Source organism: Hyalella azteca, unplaced genomic scaffold (genome assembly GCF_000764305.2).
Source record: "Hyalella azteca isolate HAZT.00-mixed unplaced genomic scaffold, Hazt_2.0.2 contig9603, whole genome shotgun sequence".
NCBI lineage: Eukaryota > Metazoa > Arthropoda > Malacostraca > Amphipoda > Hyalellidae > Hyalella > Hyalella azteca.
In genome coordinates this window covers 2,929-22,837 of record NW_025939671.1, presented here as the reverse complement: position 1 = coordinate 22,837, position 19,909 = coordinate 2,929, and the positions used below count along the sequence as shown (strand labels likewise).

At 37.6% G+C, this 19,909-nt stretch overlaps 3 protein-coding genes across 3 annotated transcripts; 1 reads left to right on the top strand and 2 right to left on the bottom strand.

The window, feature by feature from the left end:
* Positions 1–598: 598 nt before the first annotated feature.
* LOC108682094 (dynactin subunit 5-like) lies at positions 599–3,534 on the bottom strand. Its single transcript, XM_018171205.2, has 4 exons — positions 3,283–3,534; positions 2,643–2,830; positions 2,391–2,502; positions 599–2,146 (listed from the first exon to the last, which is right to left on the bottom strand). The coding sequence occupies exons 1-4, from the start codon at positions 3,328–3,330 to the stop codon at positions 1,895–1,897; spliced, it is 600 nt and encodes a 199-aa protein (XP_018026694.1). The 5' UTR covers positions 3,331–3,534; the 3' UTR covers positions 599–1,894.
* Positions 3,535–8,475: 4,941 nt separating this feature from the next.
* On the top strand, positions 8,476–12,789 carry LOC108682088 (probable enoyl-CoA hydratase, mitochondrial). Its single transcript, XM_047882078.1, has 4 exons — positions 8,476–8,586; positions 9,427–9,595; positions 10,292–10,359; positions 11,186–12,789. Exons 1-4 carry the CDS (start codon positions 8,476–8,478, stop codon positions 11,249–11,251), a joined length of 414 nt encoding a protein of 137 aa, XP_047738034.1. The 3' UTR covers positions 11,252–12,789.
* Positions 12,790–12,997: 208 nt separating this feature from the next.
* On the bottom strand, positions 12,998–17,842 carry LOC108682089 (cytochrome P450 2L1). The gene is made up of 8 exons (XM_018171200.2): positions 17,547–17,842; positions 16,951–17,153; positions 16,183–16,300; positions 15,652–15,755; positions 14,905–14,981; positions 13,721–13,838; positions 13,429–13,573; positions 12,998–13,214 (listed from the first exon to the last, which is right to left on the bottom strand). The coding sequence occupies exons 1-8, from the start codon at positions 17,719–17,721 to the stop codon at positions 13,030–13,032; spliced, it is 1,125 nt and encodes a 374-aa protein (XP_018026689.1). The 5' UTR covers positions 17,722–17,842; the 3' UTR covers positions 12,998–13,029.
* Between the last annotated feature and the right edge of the window lie 2,067 nt (positions 17,843–19,909).

Here is a 19,909-nt window from a genome sequence, read left to right as displayed (position 1 = left end):
TCTTTCAGGTGGTTCTCATTGTACTGAAATTTTGATCTCGTGAACAATACATTTTATTTTACTCCAAGTCACACAGAAATGATCGCTCATGAAGTTTCGTATCTTGCTAAAATACGTCATTTAGCGGGATATAAATGTAGGAGCATTTGTTCCGAAGAATGCTACTGATGAAATCCCAATCTAAATAAATTAATACCTAGTTTTATAGCCAATGGTGTTAGCTATTAATTGTAGGCTTCTAAGTTGATTTAAATACCTTACTTGTTCTGCTGTTGAACTGCGCTTCAAATTATATGGGAAAGTACGAATGTGTTCGTGATGTATGTTTCAAATTATAAGTTGCGTGAAGGGACTGATTGTACCCTTCTGATGTGACGCTAGAGTATATACCTTTTCATTTTTTAATGTAACTGTGAAGTTACAAACAAGCATTTATAAGGCATTTATTAATGGCTCGTTGGACTCGGTAGCCATGTGTCCAGACGATGGTTGGAAGTTGTTGTCTAGATTTAGAATTGCGGCTCTCGGCATCATTCCTGAGCACGCTTAGGTATTCGTTCTAGTCTATGTGCGGAGTATTGAATACAAACGCTGAAGCATCTTTCAGGAGTATTTTAATTAAAAATTTCTGCGAGTGATTTTTCCACATCCGCTGGTATTCGGATTTAAGTTTCCTTTGCAGGCCTAATGATGAATGTGTGACTGGCGAATCATTAGAAGTTCACAAAATGCCCGTTTGGCCAGACGTGAATCTGTAGGAGTTGCACTCCATGCAAAGATTCTACATCGTACACCGTTGTTTAGTTCAGTCAGTCGAATTTTTAGTATTGTTTCTATATAACATTTTGATTAACATATGTTTTGAATTGCTGATTTCGGCACTTTTGTACCATGCAAATGAGTAGTAAAATGTTAGCAATTATTTTGAAATCTCAAATGAAATTTTTGTACCAAGATGTACCATAAGCCTAAGATAAGTATCTCAACGTTAGTACTTTCGTGAAATTTATCAGAAAAATTGAGTTTGAAAATTATTAATTCAACTTGCCGTACCATTACCTTTCTCATTTACAAATAATCTACAATTTATATCAAAATAGTTATTTATAAATTAGTTCAATGCTGTCAATAAAGGATTTTTAGCCTTGCAAGCTTCCCTGAGCGTGGTAAGTTTTTATACGTTGGCCGACTCCTTGAATATGGCCAGTTTTTATGATATAAGTTAGCTCACAAAATGTTGGATGAATTTATTGAGCAGATGAAACCCATTTGTAATGTTCAAGTAAATTCTTTTCTATGGAATAGGCGATTGAATGAAGATGTATGAATATTCAATCAATATTAGGCTGAATTTTTATTGCGTTATTTATTATATAAATATGAATGACTGCAACCTTTAATTGAAAATTATCGATTTTACAAAGAGATGTGTACCTAAAAGAATTATTCCATAATCGAATTATAATACAACTATAGAAATTAGGACTTCTAAAAATTAGTATATTTATGAAGATGTTCCCATCTCTTCACTTTGGTAACCACAGAAAGATGCGTTATCAATTTCACATGAATTAATTGTCCTCGAGTATATATATATATATATATTGCAGCGACCAAGCAAGAGTCCTTATTTATAAAGCAGTTATAATTTTGAAATGAAATATATGTCGGTGTTTGCCTTTGCCTTTAAAGTCCTTACATCATTATTGGATAGAGAAAGATGAATTATGAAGACTAGAAACTATAAAGTTGAAAAAGATAAATACACAAAAACATATTTTAAATAGTTATGTTTCTAATTTATGCTAAAGACGTTATTTGCTAGCGCAGAGTGATCCAAAACATGGAATAGATAAAACTAATTTCTGATTAATCACAGATGATAGGCACTGCCTCAGAGTTCGACCAGCTTGGCGGTGCTGTCGCTCTTCTTGTTCTTGTCCGCCTGGACCTCCTTGACCATGATGAAGTGGTTGTACAGGGAACGCGTGTAGTCCATCATGAGGTCAGGCGTGGCTTCAGGGAGGTCGGCAACGTGGTAAGCTGGAGACCCCGACATGATTGCAAAGGGCGGCACTACAGTCTCCGGGGGCAGCACGGTGTTGTCAGCAATGTGGCAGCAGTCCTTCAGAACGCAGCGTCTCCCCTGTTAAATAATATCATGCTTTACTTCTATGCCTGGCTAAAGGCACAAAGTGTAAACAACAGTCTAAAGCTCAGAAATTTAAATTGTAGGTGGCAAATATATCACGCTCTGTGATCAATATTAAGACGATTATCTAATATAAAAATTTTATTAAACTGGATAATAATATAACCCTCCTGTGTAGTAAATGCTTTAAGATGAAAAATTTTAAATTTGGATGCAGGATTTACATAGGAAAACTCACTATGACGCAGTTCTTGCCTATGTGTACGTAAGATCCGATGGCAGCAGCATTCACAACAGAGCCCTCACCAATGTAGACATGGTCACCGATGTGAAGTGGGAAGAATGCCACCCTATTTTAGAAAAGTTACCAAGATCTTTGAGGTTTGGGGCCACTAAAAAGTATCATAATTATGAAATGAAAAAAGCATATTCTGTTAAAATCTGTTATCATGTTTGTACTACTATTGATTGTAGATAAAATTTCACTCACCCTTTACTAAATTTCTTGAATGGCGGTCTGATGACAGCTTTGGTCGCAATGAAACAGTGACGACCAACACGCACGTTAGCCAAGTCTCCCCTGATGATGGCTCCAGACAAGACGATCACCTTACCGCTCAGAACGATGTGTTGGGAGCCACACAAGATACTTGCGCGGCTCACGCGATTGCCTGTGGCCTGTAATATTTTGCTTGATCACAAAAAAATCCATTGCATTGGACTATATTATGCATGCATGAGAAAATGTTATTGGCAATAACTGTATAAAGATTTTGTATGTTTTCATTCTCTGAAAATATCCATATGATTGCCTTCATCAGGAATGAAGTCAGGAAACCAATACAATGATTTAATTTGAGGCTCTTATATATTGCACATCAATTTCAGTGATAGTTTGCTATGCTGGAGCAGAGTAGACAAAAAAAAATGAAAAAAAATGAAATATATGGGGAGACAACAGAAGACTTTTCAGCTCAACACAATTAAAGATGACAGGAATATCAACAATAAATAGGTACGTACATTTGATACATGAATCTATGGTGAGTTAAGTCAAAGTTTCCAAATAAATGAGCAACCCCTCAATAGAAATAAGGTTTTAAGTGAGAACTTAGCTACATTTTACTTACAGTTTCAATATATTGGGCTTTGGGATACAGAATATCTTGCACCTCCATTTTGCATCAAATAACTTTTGGAAAAATAGGAATCATGAATTGAGAAAACAGAGCTGAATACTTTAGAAGTATTTGATAAGCTTGAATAATATTTAATTGCATTTGGTCAGATCATACTATGTGTATTAGTTTATGTAATCATTTAATGAAAAACTTGGTTAAAATTTTTAAAGACAATTAATCTCTGTAAAAATAGAAATGAATAGATTATGTTGGAATGGACAACCCTTCAACTTAATTGATAATTCCATAGTAATAACTCAATGAAAAGCCTCTTCATAGTTATCAGTTGAAAGCAACTAGCATGTGCATTTATATTTATTCAAAAAATAAAGCTACCACCACAATGACTCCCATGCCAAAAAATTAAACCTGGAGTGTCTTGGAAAAGAGAAGCATGTTAAAAGCCAGCATTGCCCAATACCTCCATCAATTTCATTTTCTTTCCCATGCGCAAGAATGCTACAGGGTAGAGAGCCATAGCACTGTAAGTATGAATAATCTTGATGAGGGCTAGTTTTCTACCTACTTCTAGATAGCTACTTTTCTAGCTACTCTTGCCATTTTTTCTAGCTACTTCAAGGGTAAAATTAGAGATTTGATGAAATACATGTGCATGACTTGGCAAATTGGCTTGCAGTTAAGAAAATGATATGGCAGCTCAAAAATTACTTTCCACAGCCTGGAAAAAGAATTCCTGGCCTGGAAATAATGAATCACAGCCCAAATATCCAACAACTTGGCACCAGTAATCCAGTCCCCACTTGGAGAGCAGATGTTTTCAGGCTTAACATCAATGACACAGAAGTTGCCAATTAGCAATTATAGTCAGATGGGGTAAGACAGGACCAAAATCACTAACAAGCCTGTAGCATCTATACCATGAATAACTAAAAACCCTAAACCTATCACAAGGTGTAGTTATGCAATGGGCTTTTAAGCTACAACTCAGACGTTTTGCATCTAACATAGTTTTCTGTACAGATTTAAAAAAGTGAGCCAGTCCCATCTTACCCCATTGGGGTAAGATGGGACCAGGCTGGGGTAAGAAAGGACCAACAGGTAATTCTTATGTTGCAAGGTTTTCAATAAAAGTACAAACCTGATATTCAATATTGTACATCTAGAAACACATTATTTGATAAAACAATCACTTGTTACTGTTTTATGTTGTGGGAAGTCAACTCTAATATCAGTCACATTGGGTTTTTTTCACGAGAAAACTTTGTTAAGCATAGTAATAGTGGGTTGGCTTTGGTTCATTGTAGAGCACTGTTAGATGCTTCATGTATATTCCATTAGTGTCATTATCTTAAAAATTTATCAAATTGGTACTAATAAAAATAAAGTATCAGATGTCAGTAAAAAAGTGTCAGTAAAAAAGTGTCAGTAATAAAAAGTGTCAGATGTCAGTAATAAAGTGTCAGTAATAAAAAGTGTCAGATGTCATGTGTTTTCTTGCTAACTGCATTTGTGGTGCACTTCTTCAAACATAGCTCATGCCCTGTCACAGAGTTGTGATCATAATTATTTTTCATGTTTCATACAATGATATTTCCCCCAGCCAATCTTGCACATAGGTTTGCAGCTCACTAATGGGAATAGACATCCCTATTTTCTATATCCCTCTGATGCAATTTAAAATAGTGCACTAAATTTCTCTAATTAAAAAAGCTAACAAGTTTTTAGCAGAAGAGGGTTGCCACAAACACAGAAATGACAGGCAATGATTGTACTAACATATTCTTTTGTCAAATTGAATTCAGTGCAATTAGAATGCACGCCATGGGCTGGTCCTTTCTTACCCCATGAAGGCTGCGATCCTGTCTTACCCCATTTGACTATACTGCACTTACCTTACTACTTGTCACCACTCACCAGAAACCATAAAATACTAGTCAGACCTACAATTTGTAGTGTTTGATAACCACATGATGACTACAAAGCTGCTTTGATTGCACTAGAAAAATGTGGTACAATTTTATTTACCTAATAGATTGTTTCTATTGAAGGCTGGTGACTTGAAATGCTGTAGCATTGGCAATGTTATTAGCATATAGTGTACCTTTAATAAGAGTACCTATGGTAGTTTAAAAACTTACCTTACTGCAGTGTCGAAAAACTGCAGAGTAGTTTATAAAGTGAGGTTCTGTATTCTGTGTCAGCCAGGTTTCACTCAAACAAGCAACATGAGGTTTGGTTGAGTATAAGTGCAGTTTGAAGTTGCTAAGTTGGTCCCGTAAGCTATGGCAATTCCATTGTTCAATTTTTACTTCCTTTTGGGGAGGCATTTGGGACTTTCATCCTGCACTGCTGAGCCTTTACATGTTCCATCACCATCTTTGTTGGAATCAAAATCAGTTTTACCTTTACAAGAAGGTGTTGGCTCTGGTTTCTTCACAGCTTTGTGCTTGCCATGCACACCTTGACCCCCAATGATAGGGGATGGCTGCATATTCTGAGTGTTGGCATCCAGAGATGAGGCCAGGGATGCAATCTTAAAGCTGGGACTACTACCAAGATGTGAAGTTGGTTGCTTAGTTATCTTTCCACCCAGAGTAGGAGGAGGTTGTGTTTTGCTTGAATGTTTAGCTTTGTTCAGCAGGTACAGGCCACCAATGATTGGTGATGGTTCTATTTCAGTTTCCATCATTACCAGTTCTGTCTCAATGGGTTCACTTTCATGCAATGAAGCAGCATGTGGCTTTGGTGATGGTTGGACTGGAAGCTGTGCATTGTCAGTAGAGATGGTGGGCTGCTCAGGAGCTTTGAATATCTATTCTGCAATTTTAGTAGCTGTCTCAATGATATTGATGTTTGCCGTGTTGCCACAAAGGCACAAAACACTTAAGAGTAACTCAAGCAGTTAGGTAACAGATACACTGCCCATATCAGAAGAGGATTCATTGCTGCTACAGGTTTGGGCGGAAACTGATTTTGCCATGGTGTTTTGGCTTTTTGCAAACATATTATGGTTTTGAGAACTGTACTCATTGGTGGGCTGCTGTGCTACCCAGGAATATTGAGGAGGCTGGAAAGTTAGTTCCTGGTGGGTCACAGCTGATATTTCTGGCTGAGACCTCTCCAGGATGCAGAGGGTGCAAGCAGCATTGCCAAGATATGGATTTTTAGCCCAAAGCTTTGCCAGCCATTTTCAATGAATGAATGAATGTGCAAAAATTATAACTATCATATGAAAATTGTTACGTAGGTTATCAATACACGAATCGCCATAGAGTATCAACTTCAAGATTGCAGTTCTGCTACCACCCTTCATTAAATTATCCCACCTTTTTTCTAAACTTAATAATCTCACTTCCAGCAAAGTTTGCGAAATTCATTAGCTGCATAAAATACTCTCTGCTGTGGTGTTAGAGTTCTGGTTGACATGACATCCGTTTGCTTGTTTGACGCTAATTTTGTAAAGGTTGCTTCAGATAAATTAATCATTGCCATTCCCATGTTTCACCCCTAATTTAATGTAGCTAACGATATTGAATGGCATTATTCATACAAATCTGTATCTTTTAAACTTTTACTTTACATTTTAAGATCTGATGGAAGCAGCGAGCGTCCCTAACAATACGAGGATGTATATAAAAACATTAATGATCTAGAAGCAGGCTTCAAAAAAAAAAAACATTCCAACATGGCTTTAATTAAATACAGATTATTACTTGTAGTTTAATAAACACGAAGTCTCCCTATTAAAAAGTTATATTTTGTTGGTCATCAAAGATGAAAGATCAAAGTTTATATCAACTATGCGAGTCAAACTAACAATAATAAAATGTAAGACATGTCTGGGTTACTTCCGACTCTTCCGCTCGTTGGATACGGAACGTACAGTAATCGTAAACTGCGGCTATTATACATACGAAATGTAAACAAACGGTGTTCAGTGTTGCCATATGACTTTGCAGAAGATTTCTTCTAAAATAAAGTTTTAGATTTCTCATTCACCAAATTTCCGTACCGGTATCAAGAAAAATCATATATTATTGAAGGATAATTAAAGGCATACTGTTGTAGCCGGGTGGTTATTTCAGTATTTTTCATCGCAAACCAAATCTGTTATTCATTTGTTCACTCATTGTATATGTTCTAATTCAAAACAAAACATTTCTCTTTATTTTTTCAGGCAGGGGGAAAAATTCCAATTATATTATTCATGCATGTGCTTGATCAGTGACATTGTAAAGTTCTAATAGAAGCAGGCAGATTGATGTCCAATGCTCTGACGACTGCAATTGCCTTGGTGAGTGCTTGTTAGATGGCTACATTGATGTTTGCCGTGTTACCACAGAGGCACAAAACTCTTGAGAGGAGCTCAACCAGTTTAATAACAGATACACTGCCCATAACAGAAGAGGATTCATTGCTGCCACAGGTTTGGGTGGCAACTGATTTTGTCATGATGTTCTGGCTTTTTGCAAATCCATTATGGTTTTGAGAACTGTACCCATGGGTGGGCTGCTGTGCTATCCTGGAATACTGAGGAGGCTGGAAAGTTTGTTCTCGGTAGGTCACAGCTGATCTTTCTGGCTGAGACCACTTTAACTGCATTCCTGTAAGAAATTCTTTTTTCTGTCCATGTTTTCTCAACATGGGATTCAAACTTCCATGCGTGGGCACCCTCCGTAGCTTGCTGTGTGGGGACCTCCACAGTTACAGCACTTAGGAGCTGAGTGACCAGAGGTAGGGCAATCTTTCATAATGTGGGGGCCGCTACATCCTACGCATCGAGGTGGACCTTTGCAATCCTTAGCATTATGGCCAAAATCCTGACACCGAAAACACTGCCATGGCTTGCTCACAAAGCTGGGAACCCTGGAGCGCTGATAGCCCAGATGCACATAGATTGGCAGGACGCCCAATGGAAAACTGATCTTAAACATTGAGGTTTTGATTTTATCTTTTCCCTTAAGTATCCTCTCAGCTGAGGTATCGGGATAGCCAGACCGTGCCAGCTCCTCACCTAGTGAGGATAGCTGGCTCACCTCACCAAAATCTTCACCTAGTGGTCCAATCACCCCAACAGAGCGAGTCAGATTTAGAGGAAGGCGGCACCTCACGTTCCAAGAGCCTATTTTTCTGATGGACAGAAATTCAGGCATACATGCTACAGGGCGGTCAAGAATCACAATGAGGATATTCCTGGCAATGTTCTTCCTGATTTGCTTAATACCTGCTGAGCCAAAAGGAGATGTTGCCAAGGACTTACTGAGTGAAAGGTTATTGCCAAAGAACTTTGAGGTGGGGCTTTCATCAGCTAGTGGCTCTACCAGAATTACCACATTGTCTTGACTTTCAGTAATCTGAGTTTGGCTTGAATCATAGTTTTTTTGACTTGCAACTATTTTTTGTCCAGAAACAATTTCAAACTCGCATCTGAGACCTCCTCTAAGGAGAGCTTGGTTTGGGAGATCTAAGGAGATCTTGGCTAAGTTGGTTTGATTGAAATCCTTCAAAGTTAGTCCATGTTTTTCCTTTTAACTGTCTACCTGAATCAATAGCAACATTGCCCGATATGCCTTCAATCTCAGGAGAACATCCCCCACTTCTCCAGCCTGGTGCTGTGCTGCTGGCATAGGAGGCAGAGAAAGTATACTATCTACCAATCCACAAATAAGTCCATCTTTATAAGTCTCAGAAGTGGAAGCTGAAAGTTTTGAATTACTGACTGGCGATAGGGCAGAGTGCGATCGTTTGATTCGTTGTTTTGGTGGTGGTGGGGCTGATGCATTTTCAGATTCAACATCTGATGAGCTTAGAGACCACGCACCTGTCGGAGGGTCTTTCTTCTTTCGCTTACCTAATGATCGTTTCATGAGGATGGTTGTTGTTTAGCAGTCACCGTAAGCACTGGAATCAAAGATCGCGGAAAAGAAAAAGTATAAATTCACTATTGAGGTCACACTAGAGCTAACTTCCTTACGTCCGTCGCACACCGCAGCTCAAACCGCTTTAGTACAGTTGAAACTCACTTCAAGCGCTTAATGAGCCGTTTCATAAGTGAAAACTTTTTCAGTTAGTCAATAAATTGATTACTATCACTTTCTCATTTTGGTTCTTCTAATATATCCCAAACGCTAGGTATATCACATAATATCCAACTCTTGGTTAATTAAATATATCGCCGCAGGGTTAGTGAGCGCGGTGTACCCTCCTGACCAGCTCGTCAACGAGGCCGTCAAATTGGGAGAGAAAATTGCTTCCAAGTCTAAAGTAGCTGTCCAGTTATGCAAAGAAGCCATCAACAAATGTGAGTTTCGCACACGTGCCTTGCTTTATGCTTGAATTATTGACAAACATGTTGAATACGTTCCATATTGATGTTGAACTAATGGCGAGTCGTTGCCAAATTTTATTAGTGAGAAATTATTGATGTCATTTTATCAGTGAAGCTTGGCAACCAGCGCCGCAGATAGGAGATTTTTAGCCAATATACAGTATATTGCCATAACGATGGGGGTTTGGGGTTTTGTGCTTCTGTGTGGTCTATATATATGCTGATGTAGTTTATGTATGGTCTGAGCTGCTGTGTATATGTCTATATCTCAAGCAGCTGAGCTTCTTTGTTCCAATTTTGTCTGGATTCGATTTACTCGATTATGGGCGTCATTGTTGAAGCATAAAGGTAATAGTTTTGTAGTGCAGATTATTTATTGCTAACATCGGAAAATTTAATGTTTCTCAGACTTATTTGACTATGAATTCAATGTGTAAACAAGATTTTTATAAACCGTATAAGCTGAACGTGAACGCTGCAAAACTGCCTGCATTGTCTTTACGCAGTGTATTTATTTTTTGTTACATTTGAAGACATCACGACTGAACAGTTATCAGTATCAGAATATTCATTCATTTGAGAGAACGTGGCTATTTCACATATAAATGTATATGATATTTGCTTCAAATTTGACGGCCGTACTGAAATACATGGATTTTTTTGTTGCAGCGTACGATCTGTCGTTGACTGAAGGCCTGAGAGTCGAGAAGCAACTTTTCTACTCCACCTTCGCTACCATGAGTATTCAAGACGTGGCTGAATGTGAAACTATGATTTCGTTACTTGTAATAGAGGACCTTTAGGAAAGTTACAGCCACATTTCGTTGTAGGACATGACATGTGATGTTTATGCTCAAATTTCACCAGGAAAATCAGGCACATTTTTAACATCTACAATGATTGAATGATTGGATTGCGTCCAAGAATATTAAATGCCTAAAAAACATAAGAAATGCATTCATGTTTTAGGTAACTACCGTATTTTTTGTCTGATTCATGTCTTTTGAGTATATCGTAACATATTATTGTTGCCAGTGACTGCTGTTCCTACCAGTGAATTATATTCATTATTGTAAATGTGCCTCGTTGAGAATCTGCGATTGTCATTTTATAGAGGGATTCGAGAGAGCTTTAGACTTGGGTCATTATTCAATGTTGGCATTTATTTGAATTCTATTTTTTTACGCAGATATTTTACTGGAAGAACCGTTAAACTGATTTAAGTATTTATTGCGCTACTTCTACACTAGATCAGGTGTGATTTTACTTTATCAGTAATAAATACATTGCCTTTATTACAGTTTTAAACCTTGTTAAAAACCGTGATGATGAACATATTTTAGTAGGTCAAAGGCAGACCAATGCTAGAATGCATTTTATACAATTGAATCAAATCTAAATTGATGGCCTACCTACTCTCGCCAAGTCACCCGAGGTAAGGCAACTAAGATTTATGCTATAATCCTCTCCACTTGTCATGATTAGAAAATATTATCTAATCGTTTGAGGCAAAATTCTCTCTCACATTTCGCTAAGTTCTGATTTATTGTTATGCCGCCGCAGAACGACGTTCAGGAGGGAATGACAGCGTTCGTGGAGAAGCGGGAGCCGCGGTTCACGGACAGCTAAACCTCTTCTGGTCTTGGCTATTTGTGAAGTAATTCTTTGTGTACGTCTGCGATCTTCCATCTAGAAAAACTGTCGGGAATTTTGTTTTGAATTTTTGTAGTATCGCACCACCTGTGATACAGGATCGCGGTTCTATTGAGAATTCATTATTATATTTTGACTTTTATATCGCGCTGTTTTCTATATTGTATCACTGCAAGTCATATCTTTTCATAGTTGTTTTCATATGTAATTGTCTTCTGCTGATATTTTTTCGAAATTTGTTCTTTTTTACTTGGTGTTTTGGCACAAATCCCAAGTTTATTAATCAATATTATCATGACTCATTATTAAAAATCTGTTTGTACGTTAAGCAAAACTTGTTAACTGTAGGCTGGTTTGTAGCCTAGTGCAGATTTTTTGTAAATGGGATGAATTATTTTGAAACAATAGATAAGCGATTATGACTTAGTGCAAAAGTTATTTCTGAACAAAATATGGAAGTTATAATATTTTCTTTGGATTCTGGTCACTTGACGGTAAACAATATGGTCACTTGACGGTAATTTTCTGCATTTTTCTTAAACTTGAATCAGCGCTATTAGTGTAGGTAATATGCATCGCTTTATTTCTTGATAGTTACATACATACATAGCTAAGCTAAATGCGCGTCCACAAATACAAGCTCTGCTTACCTGTTCGTGTAAGTCGAAATCATTGAAAAACGTTGCTCCGAGAGTTGATCGTTGTGCCCGTGTGTGACGTTGAATTGTCAGCGAAAAACATTACTTTAATATTACTTTCAAATTGGTAGCGTATTCGAAGTGTCTGTTACCGTGGGAATAGAAAATATGTATAATGACCCTGTAATGATGTAGTCGGTACTAACATATCCTTCATCGGCGAAATGCAATTAAAAAGCAGAATTTTGTTTTCTTCTTCTTGATTCATTGCATCGAATTTTTTAGTTGCACTTAGATGGTATGCTTATGTATAGAACTTACTTCTTTAACGTCGAGACTAACCTTCAAAAATTGAAAGAAATTAATTTTCATTATGGTTCACTTCAGACTTGAGGTTCATTCAGTCATCCCGCCGACGAAAGGCGCTCAGCCAGTCTGAAAACGTCAAACTTTAATGAGGGATTGCTAAGGGATATAATCATTTTCGATCATAAATGGGAGCAGTATGTGTGATCATGTTAATTAAATTATATCTTATTTCATTGTGACTCCGATTATGGCAATATTTGTTAATAAATGCTTCCTGTAACTTTTTTTTGCCCTTTTCTATAACTTTTTCGGGTTGCATGGTAATGTGGTCGATCTTTCGTCATTCTCGGCCTCGGCACTCCAGGTTCTTCGTAGATTCTGCTGAAGCCTCATCCACAACCCCTTGCGGCTCAGTCTATCGTGCCCAAGTACGAAAGACTGAGCCGCCTTTCGCGCGGGTTCTCCTGCGTACGCACTGGGGCCCCAACGGTTCCCTTCCGCAGTCGGATGGTAACTGCCAGGTTAACGGCAGGTTAGGTATATGACAGCAGGATATTTTAATGAATGCTGAGACAATTCTAAAAAAATTATAATCCACAAAAATTGTGTTCCGTCACACTCGCTACTCATTTATATAGGTGGCGAAAGTTTGTCAACTATTTATCGTTTGTTTTTTTCCGTATGGTATATTTACGTTCATATTGTACGTTCTCGATGAACGTAAAATAGTCATTGTATGAAGAAATAATTGAAGCAATAATCTATACTTATTCGGTCATGTCGACAGTACCAGACATCAATTCTGTTTTAAATTCTCTTTTTCAATAGCACTTCATAGGGCTTTGGAAAGTTGAAGACCATCTGCGAGGGATCAGTCTCCGTCGAGAGCGTGACGCCTTTTGGTGGCTCTATTGTGAAGCGCTGCAAGATGGCCGTCGAGAAGAGGTAGAGCTCCATGCGAGCCAGAGACTCCCCGAGACACTGGCGACGTCCTGAGACAAGAAACAAACATAGTAAATCAAAGAACAAACTATGGTATATACGTATATAGTAACTATAGTAACAAACACGAAACTATGAAGCACATGATTGTGGATAACTTTTACTTCACATGAGCGTGAATAATTAAATTGGATATTTGTTCTGATCATTGGTAATTAAGTATTCGGAAAATTTGACATAAGTAGCTTCCTACGTATCATTTACCGAGAGAGAAAGGTAGAAATCCTTCTTTTTTCCCATCAAGTTTCCCTTCGTCGTCGAGGAAGTGTTCCGGATAGAACTTGTCAGGATGCTTCCAATAAACCGGATCACGATGACACATTTCGGCACACGCGAGAACCGAAGTGCCCTGGGAAAAGAATTAGTGTTACAACGGAAACGAACTTCGTTTTTCTGTGAACATTAAGCTTCTAAGATTGCGGCAATGGTGTAACAAAACCATCTGCTGGTGTCGAAGAAAATTAGAAAAGAAAACAAACAATTGTATTGGGTTTACTTTCGGTATGTCAAAGCCCTCGAAGGTGACTTCAGCGGTGGTTGAGTGCATCAAACCGATGGGCGCGAGGGAGCTCAGCCTCATGACCTCCAGCAACATGGCGTCAACGTACTGCAGTCTGTGGAAATATTCAATTATTTTAGACCTGTACCTTCTCCTTTTCTCCGTCGAATTATTATATCAGAGTTGTAAAGGCCCGTTCACACTAAGGGCAGCACACGGGCGTCAAGCGCCTCACCGCCCCTCTACGTGCGCTTCTTGTGGGCAACGAAGCGATTGACGAGCTAGCGATTCACAGGCGCCCTGCCTCATGCAACACAAGCGCTGCACTCAGTGGACGGCTGTCCGTGGTTGAGCGAGGTTACTGTTTACGTTGGTCCTTCACTACAGCAACTAACGCCACACTTGTTTGGACTCGCGCTCTAGTAGAGAGGCTAATTGATCTTTGTAGAGAGCTTGGATGGCTGTAGAGAGCTCAGTCAAAGGAGTATAAAAGTCGAAATGCAAAAGAACAAGCTCAGGTGAAAATAGTTTAAGTTTTAAAAAACTTTTGTGTACAAGTCACCATTGACGAGTTTCGCAAGAAAATTCATACGTTGCATTCGCAATTCCATCGTGTTAATGAATTTTATTGCAAATGAATTCCATTGCATGTAATTTCACATCAATTCCAACATCCTGCTTCTGGATGAGTGGCATTATTTTCTTTAGAAGACTGTCAAACAAGTCCACTGGCAGTCTAGTATGATTTTGAAAGTGTGATGCATTCGCAACTGATAATTATTTGAAAATGTAATTGTGTAAATCTTGTTTGTGTAAATCTTAACAGCAGCACACCCGAGAACAATGGCCCAGAGCTCAAATTCAGTTATGTCCATCTCCACTGACGTCTTATTAACTGGCAACTAATCTTCAAAGCGCGCGGTCTGGAGCTACCGCGTACAAAAATAAGTGTGAACGGTTGTGCTCGGTGAGGCGCTGCAGCAAGCGCCTCACCGCCCATGTCGTTGCCCCTAGTGTAAACGGGCCTTAAGAATTACAAATAAGATAGTTTGGGGCCTAACTGGATATAAAAAATAACTCATCTAAACTGAATATAACAATTAACTCACCTAACTGAATATAACAATTTAATTATTGATCATGCTCATGATGGTAAATCTCAGCAGTTCATCTCCACTCACTGATTTCTGTCGGTGAGTGATGGCAGACGATCAGTGGGAACCACGGCGTCCAAATGTTCATGAACTTTGGCTTGGATCTGTGAAAAATAAAGAATAACTTTATCCATAAAAAGGAAAATCTAACGATTGCCAAGAACTCATATATATCGTTTATTTTGTTCTACACGCTTCGAAGATAGTTTGTTAATATGTTAAATGCTACGCATGAAATCTTTTCTTTGTTCTATCATATTATATGACGTAGGAATAATCATAACGATATTCAACGTACAATGGTGAGCAGACGATTTCATACTAAAGAAGGCTGTAATAAAAATGGGAACATAGAAGAAGCACAAAAGCTCTTTTTTTTGCCCCACCTCGAACAACGGAGCTCAGAAGTGAGGTTAATATAAGCTCTTATCAACTAGAATTACTAGATTAACTAGTTATCACATGCCATAAAACCTTTATCGCTTTCACTACGCGGGTTAAACCCATTCTATATAATTATATGTGTTAATCCAACGGGACTTGATAACATTTTATATATTTTGGGTCAACGTTTAATTACAGAAAATACATAACAGGAGCAGCTTGAAACAATCCAGTGAAGGTTTCAATAATGGAGTTTATATAGGGGAACCACCCTAAAAATTGTAGGAATTCCACTGAAATCAACCAAGCAGATCGCAGAAGCTAATCAAGCTATGGCAGCTAGGCACAGGTATTAACTTCTGCTTCAAACTTAATATCAGGAATGTTCACCTCAGGATTGATGGCCATGTAAAGTATCATCCAACGCAGAGTTGATGAGGTGGTCTCAGAGCCAGCAACGAACATGTCGCCCATTATGCTCGTGAAGTCTAGTTCTGCGTGCAGACAGAAAACAGGTACATCAACGACTTCAAATCGCTGTATTGAACGGAAACTTGAGTGTGCATCAGAATTTATTTTTTTTCATTATTATATATACTTCTTCAAACTACTCTCACTTTGGCAACAAAAAAAATTCGCAAATAAAATTCCTGTATAATTCTGCCAGAAATGATATCAATAGATTCAGGCTTTGCACAAATTCCTTAGATCATATAAACTCAGTGCAATTATCGATGGACAAGCTAGTACCTAATAAGCACATAAATTTCTATTCACTCTCCGTCCTATTGAGTTAACAAACATATATTCAATTTATGATCGTCCGAAGCATTAACGTAGTTATCATCTTGAAATCGTTACTAATTTCGCAAATAACTATTATTATTACAGTCTTCATTAGATAAAAATTACACCCGTTACCATCTTCAGGAGTGAGGTAGTCAGAGGCGCCTCTATGGGCGCGCTCCAGCAGTAGCTGGTCGATGACGTCACGAGGGTTGTTAGGGTCAAGGGTCGCCATGTGATCGTCAATAACTTCCTATAACAAAAGTTAAATCACACGAGCCGATCGTATAGGGAATAAGAGCAAGTATACGTATATGGTTGATACGTTAACGAATGCTCAGTCGTTCGGTATAGATTCACGCAGCATAAAAGAAGAACTCGTAAAATTTCTTATCGAGATATGTTTATATCGTTTTAACTTTTACATGTTTGTTCAGTTAACTATTATACTAGTAACATAACATGATCCTAAATGTGTTTATAATAACGAGGACTCAGGAAGTATAGTATAGTCAGAATCAGATTTCACTTCCTTGGTATTTTTTCTTGTAGTCCATTTTTGAACTCGAGTTTGATTTCATGGTTAACCTAATCTGCTGGCAGATGAAAAAATACAGGTTTGAATATTTGTTTTCAACGTTTATTCTCTAAAATTCAATGCCGAAATGTCCAAGCATATTATCATATATACTAGATAAGTCACTTAAAAGTTGACGATTTCTAGGGTCACACTGCAGACACATAAGAACACACCTAAAATAGACATAAATACTAATAGAAAAATCTACACATGAAATAATTTTTTCTTTGAGTCAATCGTCATTTATTATGATAACAATCTATGTACATGGGAACAACCAAGGGAGATTAGATAAGATATGCGCCACAGACATTAACACTCACCTTGAACATCGACTGGATCTCGTCTCGATTCCTGCAGAGAACATCAACTTTGAAAAATTTATTCAGGATAAAAGAGGGCAGAATTGTGGCCAGCCAAGGGAACACGTCGATAAGAAACACACGCCCCTGCATGATGGCAATATCTTCTTCAATCATGCCACTGTACCGCAGCATCAACTTGTCATCAATGTCATATCGCTTGCCTAGAATAAAAGTCCTTGTCAGTGATACAGACACTCACAAAAAATCACCAACGTCAAATGAATAAGTCTAATACATCTCCATTCATATGTTGGAAAAAGTAAGATTTACCTTAACACATAAAAAAATCATTGAAAATAGATAATTATATTAATTTACACCGTCATGGTTTCTTGCTCGGGAATATTCTTTCCAACTGCTATTTCATCAGCTATTGCACGTATAATTTACTTCTCTTGATGAAATTATCACACAAATGAAAAATAGTCAAATTCCCCCAGCATACAAATTAGAAAAAGAGCCTCGGGTGATCATGCAATCTTCATATTATTTTGATATTTAATTTCTAGCGTCCAAACAATCGAATAATCGAAATTTCCCAAAATTCTTTTTACTCGCGAGCATTTGCCAGATGACGTTGACCACAGCACAGTTGATGAAATGATCCATGACGGCAGGCTTGCCGACGCAGGTTTTATCCAAGTGATCCACCAGCATCTCGGCCTCTTGTTGAATGGAGCCCTCGAGCGCTGTTTTGCCCATACCGAGATCACGCAAGTGGCGTAACATGAACCGTCGGTTCTCGGCCCACACTGAACCATGGCTTCTCACTATACCTGTACAGAATAATAAATGAAAAGTGCAAAAAGCCTTCAATTAAACGTAATAGTTATTGAATAACTCAACTTTAAATAATCCATTTTTTACTGAATATAAAATGTAAAGTAAACCGTAGATCAAGGCCTGTAAATAATGTAGGAAGTAACCGCATACATCAAAGTGAAAGTGGACAAAAAGTTTTAAAATGTTTTTACACGAACTCGGATTCCGTTTTGAACAAGAAAAGTGAACTGTTGGCTGTGTGAGGGCTGAAAATACGCTGAAAAGTAATTAAAAAGAATGACAAGAAATCTTATGAGTTATTTGTATTTTTTTTTTCAATTAAAAGTTTGTTCTTCGTAAAAATTACGTTTGAGTACTTATTTTTAATATCATAGTTCAACCCACGTGAAAATGTCCCCTCGCTTTTTCTTGAGGTTCGCCAAATGTTCGGTGATGGGAATTGAACGTGGCGGCAACTCCCCCAAAACTGGCCACCCGAAAGTACCTGTTGGATACACAGGCGATCATTGAGCCAATGGACTAGTCTTTGCGTTTGTAAGAAGTAATTTAAAACTTATACCACTAGAAACGTAGTTTCTTGGAATATCATTAACTTCAAATAAGTTCGGACAGATAATTATTTACATTACTCAGCATTATAAAATTTGCTTATTTAGGGTCGAATTTTCTTCAAATTCCACCTCCCTTACGTTTCTAAATTGTATTTTTAGAACTTGCGTATATTCTCAGTTTTGCCAAACCGAAATATTTATTAATTTTTCTATTGAAAAATTACTGTAAACGTGACCTTGAACTAACAATTTCATTTATTGCTCTATAATACGTACAGGAATATTGGAGAAAAATTTTTCCGATGAATTTCCAGCGGAAACGGGAAAAAACCCTTGATCTCAAGTTTGTGGTAGTAAAAAATCGTGGTGGTCGTCCATTTGAATGATCTCAGTGACATGGGACATAACTGGAGAAAAGGTTTGTATTTATCATGGGGTTTAAGGGAGAGGTACGAGTAGTATGCTTACCTGGTGGCATACGCGCAGGTTTCCTGAATGATAATGACAGTAAAGCCACAAGCGCCAGAAGAAGTATGAGCTCCACGAACATTTTGATGAATTTAAACGAAAGTCGCAGATAATTCCTGCCACTTCTATCTTAATATCGAGGTGTCTTTTGGAGAAAAAAAAAACATTAGCGTTTTGGAACTAGTCATTTTAATTATTTTACAGTCTCCAATCTCACTTCCTTTTCGGCGAGCAAGCATTGAACTATCGAAAAATTAAAATTTCAGAAACCAGTTCAAGAAAGTAAAAAGTATTATAAGAAATATTTAGTCGCATGTATTTTTAAAATTTTGCCTTTTTTAGCTTTATATCGCACTTGGAGAATTTATTAAATGCGGTCACTGCACGAAATATTTTCTTTATAATTAAAATTTGGTTAACGCAAATGAAAAGTTAATAATATTAAAAATTGAATTTAATTAAATTCAATCATGTTACATTAAATAAATAAATATATATAGATACTTTCGCTTTTAAAAAATGTGGAAAGAGCGTCAATTTCATCGCCCGATTCAAAACTTTCATTTAAATGCTCATATTATAATTTGTGGGCATGGCACGCGGTGATGCTATGAATGGAACGATGGTCAGATAATTAGTGATTGACTGAGGCATGATAAGAAAGCCTCAAACACAAGCAGGAAGCCCATGGTGGGTTTTTTGTGAGGTATTTTCAATTGATTATATATAGTAACTTGTCCGTGATAGAGAAGCGAAAGCAAATTTTTGTGTGCTTGAACAATGGAGCCTATTGCTCGTGATTGAGCCAGGAACTGAGGAAGCCAATCTATCTCCATATTGTATTCGTAATAGGAATATTATTTAAGACTAGCAACAAATTTTTCGTACTGGATGTCAAACATATAATTTTTGTTTTGGATTTCAAATTCCTTAACATGTTAGTCTTACGGACATCATCATCGCAGAACTTGAGGGGCTAAACTTATACTAGGACTTAAATCCGAAAAGGATAGGCTCGTTGCGTTCCGAAAAGAATTGCTCGAAAGCAATTAACAAAGAGTATAATACATGCGCATTAATGGAAAACGAAGCCAGGCTGATTATTATCATTAGCC